Genomic DNA, 11060 nt, shown 5'->3' on the forward strand with positions numbered 1-11060 from the left:
GCAATTCCAGTTTCTATTTAATGAATAATTATTTATTTTCAATTCGATATTAGAAGTCTGTAAAGTGTAACACATAGCAGATTTAGCTTGTACTTGCACATCTTAAAAATGAATGCAACTACTGTTCTCAGGTTAGTTCATCCTCTTGCGCTTCTTGCGTTCCGTCCGTCGATCATAATGCACCAGAGGAAGCACCAAAGAGACCATTCTATGCTCGTCTTCTATCAAGCCCCCTTCTTTGCCTAAGGCGTTTTGGCGGGACAGGGTCAGTCCCATGGCTTTTGCCACCTCCAACATTCTGTGCACAGACAAGATTTTTGTCTAATATATTAGAATTTGGAGACAAAATATTAAAACAATACATTCATCCAACATATTAAAATTGAGTTTAAAGGGTGGTCCATTATGATATCATATTTTAACTTTAGTTGATGTGTAATGTAGCTGTGTGAACATAAACATCGCTAAATGTAATATGCTCAAAGGTCAATACAAAAGGAAACTGGCCTTTCAGAGTTAGCTTAGCAAAGTCTACAAGGAATGAAGTTTGTGGACTACAAGAAAATACACCTTGGTTAAGGAGATCACAAACGCTTCAGGTTACGCGCATTCACCCCGCACATACACCATTTGCAGCAAAGGGGCGTGGCCAATGCGCTGTATTGTTATAGCAGAGAAAGCTAAAATGCAGTCCAAATGCTGCTATTTCCACAGAGCTTCTTCTGTTTCTGTATTTGGGCTTCCAAATAACAAAATAAAGAGAGAAGTGCTTACAGTTTAATTTTAATTACGTTCCAGTGAATTTTAAAAACATGTGTAGCTAGCATTTGACAAAAAACAGCTTCCGGAATCTCTCCCAGTTCAGTGCTGGATTCAGCTAAAAACTCCTCAAAGAAGGAGCAGCTTCAACCATAATAGCAGAAGGTGTGGATTGTAAAATGTCATTTGTCTCTCAATGTAGCCGCTCTCCAATCTAAGATAACAAAATCGCAAAATATATATGAATGTTTCATATTACTTGCACATGCTTATTCCAAATATATGTGAAAGACACTGGTCAGATTTTATTTTGGAGAGCACGGATGAGGTTCAGCTATGTCCTCTTAATTTTCTGTCTGATTGAGACTCAAACTGATACGGCTAACAGCTGCTCTGACTGACAGTACAGTGGACCCGGAAAGTATTCATAGGGCTTGACTTTTTTTTTTTTTTTTTGTTACAGCCTTATTCTGAAATGGATTAAATTAATTTATTTCTTCAAAATTCTCCACACAATACCCCATAATGACAATGTGAAAAAAGAGTTTTTGAAATTGTGCTTAGCACACCTTGGCTTTGGGAATTTTATTCTTTGGGAATTTTTGCCTATTCCTCTTTGCAGTACCTCTCAAGCTCTATTAGATTGGATGGGAAGTGACGGTGGACAGACATTTACAGATCTCTCCAGAGATGTTCAATAGGATATGGGTCTGGGCTCTGGCTGGGCCACTCAAGGACATTCACCGAGTTGTTGTGAAGCCAATCCATTGATATTTTGGCAGTGTGCTTTAGGTCATTGAATAAAATAAAAAAACGAACATCTGTTATCAAATTAGCAATAATTTTATGTATGCTCATTCATGACCATTTCAGATGTCCATATTGGAGTGTATATATAAATCTATGATATACATACAATAGGATTCTAAGCATTTTTTGACCACATTAACGCTTGACTGGAAATTGTTTACAAACATTTCCATTATTGAAAATGCACACTCCGAATGAGGACCAATTCTCACTTTGAACTAGCTTGCATATTTTACACCTGTTCTTAGTACTTATAAAATCACATATTAATTCCTTATCTGTCCAACCATATTCTATTTCCCATTATCCTCTCATATACCTAAACTCACAACTACCCTGCTAACTGTTAGTAAACCATTAATTAAGTGAGGCTAACAGTTTGTAGCTAATAGTTATATATGTTACTAAAGTGTTACAGTGTGGCTGGACGATTTGGCCTGAAATCAAAATCTCAATTAATTGAACATTTAACTCGATTATGATTTATGAATGATTTATTTATTTATCTTTGGCCTCTTCGCGCCTCCACTTGTCAATGCTACCAAGCAGACCAATCACAGAGTTTACGTTATGTGTCGTCACAACATGTAGTTACATTTTTGAGAGGTCAGCGTTGGCATTAGTCGAGGGGTATCCGACCATGTGAAGGCTGCACCAGTATATATGCTGTGCTCAACACAGAACTGTAAACAGAGCAGGGTCACGAGACTCCACATATGGTAGGAAAAGTAATTGATAAAATTGACCTGGAAAAAGATTGATTTTAAGTTCTGAATGTCGATTTCGATTACTTTGATCAATCGTCCAGCCCTATCTTACAGCAGATGAATATATTATCCTATATCGAAACATATAAACATTAAATTCAGAAAAACCAACAAAAGAATTCTCAATATTAATAATATGTTTGTAAATGGAAGCATTGGACTGACTTGTTTTCGCTGATGCTCATGTCCCTGTGTAGGAGTGTGAGGTTTGCAGTCTGGCCACCCATGTGAAGCAGTAAAGCCAGACAGTAAGAAGCCATTTTCATGCGCATGGACATCGACACTGTGTTCCTGAGACTGTAGAGACAAAACATGCATTGATATACGGCCATTATCTGAAGGTTTTATCAAAAAATAGTAAATATTAAGACGCAAGCACACCTGCCATTGTGGAAACTCTCTACGGTGAAATTCTTCAGCACTTTGTTGATGATGATTCGTGGACATCCATCGTCACTACCAACTTGTAAAACGGATTAAAAGCAATTCAGGTTATTTATTTATTTATTTACTTAAAAAAAAACAGGGGCCATATACAATAAGTGTATTTGTAATCAATACATTATTATCATCTATTGTACAGACAGACGCATTCAATATTTTAGCTTTGCTTCTGTAAAACTCACATTTAAAGGAAATTCGTTTCTGTAGCGAGGCTCTGATGACAAAGGAAAGGTACCAGGCACAACGACACTGTCTGTCTCGATCCGCCTCGTCTTTGGAAAGTGTTTCAAGATGTTTGAGAACAGTCTGCGGACTAAAAAAGGCAATTAGATTAGTACAAATAAGAATTTCAAAGTCTAATCAGGAGCTAAAATTGACCTCAAATTAAACTCTTTCTACACAAATTAATTTCCATGACTCTGAAACATCTCTAGAATGTTTGTAGGTTTGTTTTTAATTGAAGGGACAGTTCACCAAAAAAGAACAATTCTGCCAATTTCTCACCCTTTTTACAAACCTGATTGTGTTTCTTCTGTTAAACAGAAAAGAAGATTATTTTGAAAAATGTGTTGAAAACTGGTAGCTATTGACTTTCATAGTATTTATTTTTCTTACTATGGAAGACAATGGTTACCTGTTTCCAACATACTTCAGTATATATATATATATATATATATATATATATATATATATATATATATATATATATTGGTCAAAAGAAACTCAAAGGTTTGGAACTAATGGAGGGTGAGTAAATGATGACAATTTGTCACCTTGGAATTACAAGGTTATATCTGCGTTGTGAATAATTTTGAGATAATGAGCTATAAAGTTTTGACATTCCATAGCAAACAGTATGTGTGTAACATTTGTTTTACATATAAAAAGTCTTAAAATGTAAACAACTTATTTCAAATTTCCATTTGTGTAAACTATTCCTTTAATCTGACAGTAGGAATGCATTATTTTAATCTTAGTTAGGAGACTTAGATTAATTTGATATGAACGTTTTAAGTCTCTAAATGATTACTAGAGACATTTAAAAATGATCAATTATAATCTAAATGATTAAATTGTTCATAGATAAATTCTATAAACATTCCATAGTTTACAACAAGCCTTCTCTGTTTTGGTAGTTTGTTTCCCCAATTACATTTTCCATTATTTTATTTTGAAATTATGTGAACACAAAAAATGATCAGAATATAACAGTGAGCAAAAAAAATACATGTAATAATCAAAATACAGGAATAAAGGAGGTTGTTAAATAATAATATTAATAATAATGCCAACAACAACAATAATAGTAAAAATAAAAAGAACAAACTAAAGAATAAATGACAGAAATTATAAATGATGATATAATAAAACAAACAATATGAAAACAAATTCTACTTTTGGTTAATAGTGGCAAATTTTCATATCAACAAATATTTTATATCAAATAAATTAATGTCTTTTGAATGTTTCCTAATATATATATATATATATATATATATATATATATATATATATATATATATATATATATATATATATATATATATATATAAAAAAGAAATATTAAGTAGTAATGTGGTCTTTTTCACCAATAATTAATGTGTAAATATGAAAATTCACTTATCAAAATCATGTTAATCTCCATACCAGTGGTTATCTCTCATCTTCTGCAGGTCTTCAGAGCTCAGGGTTGCATACTTCGCTCCAACCTCTTTCAGGGATTCAAACTCATTTGGAGTCAACACTAGAACAAAAGTTAAGAATCTAAACACTGTTTTTTAGTGGAGCATTACTAGATGAAGAATTGTGAATCAAAGTCAAAAGGATACGCTGGTCAAAGGGGTAAACATCCTCTAGTTTATCCGCATTAGCATTGCATGGAGGGAGGAAGAGGGCTGCATCACTCTGAGCCTCCGTTTCAATCACTTCATTACGAAGAGCTGGAAGCCAGAATAAGAGAAAATATTTTTATGCCTTTTTAATGCACAGTTCAGTCTTATAAATAGTAAAAATCCACACTGATCTACAAAAGTAACTACCCAAACACTAAAACTGAAAGTTTCACTAAAGTATCTTTACACCAGCCAGTCAGATATGCTGTGGGTAGATATGCGTTTTAGTTTCTCTAAAACAGTAAGATGTGAACCAGGAGACTACACATGTCATAAATGAGACTTAAATGATCTAAGATGATTTGGCCTATCCAGGATCTTTTAATCATGATATCTGGTCTCTGGCTAATTTGGTTCCTCAAACAAGTTAGCGAATCAGAATAAAATGTCTGGATGAACTGATCTGAGATGGCTGCATGTGCTTGTGTTTGTAGACAGATCTATCTATCCCTCTGTCTTTCAAAATCATGATGATCAAATCAGCGATTGTCTGGCGGCAAGAAAGCTGCGCAATGACATTATCTGATTAATATTTAATTTTCATTAAATCTGCAGTAAATGAAATGGCTTGTTAGACAATATGCAATTACTTTCACATTTGTTGTGGCTACCTTAAATGCATAGGATGCCTTGAAAGTGAGTAAATTAGAAGGTAATTTTCATTTTTGCATTAAATAACCCTTTAAAGATCGAGAGAGAAAAAAAAGAGAGAGTTTTGAATTGATTGCCATATCAGCTTCTCTGCCTTTTTCATGGCAAAACCAGATCAAATTTACGACATTTTATGAATATCACTTTTCTATAATAATAATAAAAAAATAAAAAGCCGAACCGCAATAAATAATAATGGAGATAAAACATTTTTTTAGGTTTACTTTTGATAAACATCTTTTTATCATTTTTGAATATTTAAAAATCTTTCCTTTTAAGTCTCTCCAGATACAAATTGCTGTCTGATTACATTAACAATTCCAAAAGTATATGTTTAACACTTTGATTTTCTTTTAAAAGTGGACTAGTGATACTTGAAAAACATTTTCGAGCACAGTGAGTCTCTATGCTCTTTATAAAGCACTATAGAAATAAAGATTAATTGAATGAATTTGAAATAAAATTGAATTGAGTCCTAGATCATACTTGCAGCAAATCAACAGTAAGTGGAGATATCAAAAAGGGGCAAGGTCCTTTTGGAAGATGGGCATATTTGTTTTGGTGTATTCAAAAATAAATATAATTTAGTATATTTCGATTAGTGCACCTTTAAAGGTTCATGACACCGTGGAGTACTTATTTTGAGATTTTAACAGATTTGTGTGTGTTGAGCATCAGTTAAGACAATGTTAGCACCTGTCAAGTTTTATTGTGGGGAAAACTGGATAATTTTGAGCTTTTTTCAACTGATTTCATCTTCCGAGTTTAAAATACATTTTGGAGCAGAATCAAAATCGATCACAGTGTGAATCTGCTAGTGGATTGATAATGTGTCGGTTTATCATTATTATTCACAGTGGAGTTTTCTTATCCTATGAGAAGACCCTGCTTATTAATTATTCATGAGAGCATGTGCTTTCTGAAAGCAAGGCAGACCTGTCAAGCAGAAAGACCCAATGACTGAGTGAGATCGCGTCCACGTGGCATGGCCACTTTTCCCCCTGCTCCGTCAGCCACACCCACTCCTCCCTCTGCACTTAGCGCTCCATGTGGAAGCGGAAGCATTTTTTAAAAATAATTCAGAGGTAGACTTGACCCGAACGAGGAAGACTTCATGGTCCCAAAACTCAGTTTTAACCAATTGTGTGGCTACTGTGCTTTGCATTTGAACAGCAACATGCTGCTGCTTACCTTCTACTCCTTTCTGGTCTATGATGTTGCTGGCGGCCTGTGCCACAGCCTGATGGAGCGTTTCATTGCCCACTGCATTGAGTCTCCTGGAGCTCAGAGCCCGCTTCTGTTTATTTGTCCCAAAAGCTTCGATGAGAGCATCCACCTGTGCAAAAAACAAACCCAATACACACATTTGATCAAAAATGCATTTAAAATCCTATTCCCATGCTAAACTCCCGCTCCTGTGATGCACTTTTAGAATTTGTCAGTTCAATTCCAGGGATTCAAAGGCAGACTGTTGTACTGTTCTCATTTGATAAAGAAGAAAACACTTAAATATCAAAAAGATAAAATACTTTAGTAAAATGAACAATCTTACAGTCTGGCAAAACATGTATAAATTATTTTCGGGAAAAAAAGAAGCAATCTGTTAATAAAACAATTAAACAACTAGTCTACTCTAAAATGTCACCCAAAAACACACTTGAACACAATTAAAGAGATTTTTGTTGTCTTATTGAAAGTGTATTCATAGCTGTTTCACTTAGATATGCGTCACCATTATGTTCCAACTTTTTTTTCATGCTCACCTGAATATTCCAGAAAATTTTAATGATAATAATCAATAAAAATGTCATGTTGTAAAATATGACTCCAAAAACATTTATGGCATATAAAGTATAATAGTTTAAACACTTTTCAAAACCATATAAATATACTTTATTTCTTTTTTTTATCATTATAAACTTTTCTTTAGATGATTCACTATAATTTGAATATCACTTATGGTTAGTAAATGATTGATAGTAAAATCATGCATACATGAATTATATATATTTTTAATAGTTAGTAGTTGTTTGCAAGATCAAGTTAGTAGATTCTACCTTATTAAAGCTTTGCAAATTAACAAGATCGAAAGGTCATGTAAATATTTTTTTGCATGCTCTTCGATTGCCTTTTTTGTTAAATTATTTTATTTTTATACCTTAAACCTTCCTTGGCATTCAGTGTGGACTGCAAAGAAAGAATTTCCTTGTACCCTGCTTCCTTACTGTGCATATAACTGTGCAATAAATGCTTAGAATTTTGCATCTTGAATACATCTATGAATTATACTCCTGAAGTTGTTTGCAAAAGCACATTCTTAAACCAGTTGTAGTTTGTATGCAGTTAATAATAATTAAATTTACTAAACACTACTGATTATAAACAAAAATATATAAAATATGAAAGCCTGTGATAGTTAGAATAAGACAATTGCTATTCTCATGGTTAATAATGTTAATAATCCTGATGTATGTAATGTTTGGTGCATTTCATAATGTAGATTTAACTCTTTGAATTTTCTTTTTTTAAATATTTCCCAAATGTTGTTTAACAGAGCAAAAACATTTTCAAAGTATGTCTGATAATATTTTTTTTGAAGAAAATTTTATTTGTTTTATCTCGGCTAGAAGAAAAGCAGTTTTTAATTTTTTTAAAAACATTTTAAGGTCAAAACTATTTAGCCCCTTTAAGCTATATTTTTTCGATAGTCTATGATTTGCCTAATTATCCTTACCTGCCTAGTCAAGCTAATTAACCTAGTTAAGCCTTTAATTGTCAGTTTAAGCTGTATAAAAGTGTCTTGAAAAGTATCTAGTCAAATATTATTTACTGTCATCATGGCAAAGATAAAAAAAAATCAGTTATTAAAAATAAGTTATTAAAACTATTATGTTTAGAAATGTGCTAAAAAAAACTTCTCTCCGTCAAACAGAAATTGGGGAGAAAATAAACAGGGGGCTAATAATTAGGGTGGGCTAATAATTCTGACTTCAACGTTATACAGTTTAATATAGTAATATGTTCAATCCATTTAGATATTCACCTGATGAGCTACTTACCTTATCTCTGAATGTTGAGGGTTGATTTTCGCTTTCAGCTTCTGTTGCTTCACCTGAAGACATAGAATTAATAATGCACATCCTGTTCAGTGACAAACAATCAAACTAAATAAAACCATAACTCACTTTCCTGGCTCCAAGGCTGTGTTCACATGGCAAGGCTTAGTGCTCAAATCTGATTTTTTTTCTCAGATCTGATTTATTTTTTTTGCATAGCTGTTTACATTGTTGTTATAAATGTGGCCAATATCAGATTTGCAGTGTGAACAGATCTGCATGCGCAAAAGTACATTACGGACAGCACAAAATGTCTAATTTTACACGAAATGTATGAAGTAAGCAAATTGTCAGATCATGCTTACATGATTATTGCCCCTTTCATATTTCATAAAATTTAAAGGATTGTTCTGCTACTACGAACGCGTATTACGGCCTTACAGACCTAAAATAAGTCACTTGTGATTTGAAAACACTGATCATTTGTGATCTATGACAACCGCGGTGCGTGTCTTTCTGACCACCGCTGTGGTAAACTCATCAAGGGTTAATGAGCAGTCGCAAACTGAACTGTGAAGGTGGAGTTGGTCTCTGTTTGCAGAGTTATTTTATTTTACTTCGTTATAAACAGCAGGCACGTGCTGAAGGGGGATTCGGGTGCTCGAGCACCTGCCCTTTTTTCTATTGGAAAGAAATTTCCCCCTTAAAATGAAAGTGCCCCCTCCTTAGTGTACGGATATCTGCAACACCCACGACGCTCTTCAGCTTCACGATCAACCCGTGCCCCATCATTAACAAAACCAGTTTTGCCTTCAAAATCTTTTTTAAAATGAACAACCAACTATCTGTGGTAAAGTAATTGTCCTGTTCGTCATTCTACAATGCTGCTGAGGAATAGATGATGTTTGCAGCACAGATAATGATGCATTTCGCATTTGATAGTGGCACAAATCTGAACTATAAAGATGAGATTCCATGCAGTTTGGTCATTACTTAAGTCACAGATAAGCAAAAAAATCTGATCTGGGCCACATTTGGCTGCAGTGTGAACATAGCCCAAAACATTACTGTTGAATTGGAAAAGAAAATAGTGGAGCATTATATAGTATATAGTGTGTTTTTCAGAGAACCCCCTCCACCTTTGTATATATCTGCTATGGGTTTTATATATATATATGATGTCACTGGCCAATGAACATGTCCTGTCAAACTATTTCATAACTGTAACAAGAGGCATTTCAATTAAATCCCATCTTAACGTTAAAAACAGCTGTCATAACATTATCAATAGGTGGACCTTTTAGAAACTATGGAAACAAAAAATGTAAAACAGGAAATACATTTAAACCATAGTTATTGTTTACATCTCTCAAAAAAGTCTATACTGCATGTCTGTGAATATACTGGCAGTAGCAAGTCTCAGAACTTGTTCCGCCATAGCAATCAAAGCAGCAGCAGCGTAGCAGATCTATGCCGCCAAGACCAATGCCAAATACATATTTATTACCATACTAAACCTCTCAGAGCGCTGTCATAACAAAAATATTTGAATAGTATAAATATTCTTGTTCACTATAAATGATAACCATTAACGATTATTACACAATATAATAATGTATGAGATATTATACTAACAGCACTCAGTTAACATGGTAATACAAATAATATTACTAACGTTACAGACTTAGAGGCATGCAAACAATTTCACCCCCCAAAACGAGTAAAAGTTCATTTGAACTCTAAGAGCCCTAAACATTCATGTCCATAATATTTCAGATGTAAAACTGTTTACCTGGTATAACGGGCAGCATATTGAACAGCTGAGCACTATGAACTTTCATTTGCATAGTCTGCTTGTCAAGAACTCCCACAAAATACCTGTTGACAACATTTACACCATTATTGAGAGGTTATTTAAGTGTTGCTCGGCAAATCAATAACAACGTGATGACCTCACTTGCACATATTATTAGACTGCAGCGATCCAGACCCAAAATTGCTCCCTACATAGGGAAGCCTATCTGAATCTGCAACCTACATAGAAAAGATAAAGTTAGTTCCTAACAGCACAAACAACACAATTGCTTCAATTTAGACTTTTTAAAGTTATAAAACAAACGCAGTAGGTATAAGTGTTTTACCACTATTCTTCTGTTTTTCTTTCTGGGATTTGATGCATTTGAGTGTTTGAATACAGTAAAGTCCAGCTCCTCGGCATTTTTCACATTTCCATTAGAGAACTTAACTGTAATGACAAGAATAATGCTTTAAAATACAATGCGTGACAGTTTTACCAACTATACTGTTAGGCTGAGTGTACATTGTTTATTATTTGGTCGAGATGACCATATCCACGTGGGTGCGTTAATACATAGAGGAAGAATAAGATTAGTTTATTAAAGCTAACAAATAACAGCAATTATATATTATGTTACATTTATGATACTCTGGGTATTAAAACATTACCAATAAAAGTATTCTGTTCCGTTTCTTCACATGTTTTCCACGAACAGGTCGCCGCCATTATTACGGTTTCCTCGGCTGATATTAGCACGCGTTCCTGCACGAACAGCGACACCACTCGGTTTAAACAGTTTAAACAGCCGTCCATTCAATTGTTCTGAGGAAATGATATAAATTGAATTTGCACAACTATTTTTAAAATTTAATAAATATGGATT

At 33.8% G+C, this 11060-nt stretch overlaps 1 protein-coding gene across 1 annotated transcript; it reads right to left on the minus strand.

Moving 5' to 3' along the window:
- Positions 1 to 10: 10 nt before the first annotated feature.
- On the minus strand, positions 11 to 10938 carry polr1e (RNA polymerase I subunit E). Its single transcript, NM_001020704.1, is given in 12 exon segments — positions 11 to 298; positions 2502 to 2633; positions 2718 to 2799; positions 2963 to 3093; positions 4428 to 4524; positions 4610 to 4720; positions 6515 to 6659; positions 8383 to 8435; positions 10172 to 10257; positions 10337 to 10413; positions 10521 to 10624; positions 10846 to 10938. Coding segments are annotated over 12 exon segments (1242 nt in total). The 5' UTR covers positions 10904 to 10938; the 3' UTR covers positions 11 to 132.
- Between the last annotated feature and the right edge of the window lie 122 nt (positions 10939 to 11060).

The sequence above is a fragment of the Danio rerio genome, chromosome 1 (assembly GCF_052040795.2).
Source record: "Danio rerio strain M-AB ecotype USA chromosome 1, GRCz13ab, whole genome shotgun sequence".
Classification (NCBI taxonomy): Eukaryota; Metazoa; Chordata; class Actinopteri; order Cypriniformes; family Danionidae; genus Danio; species Danio rerio.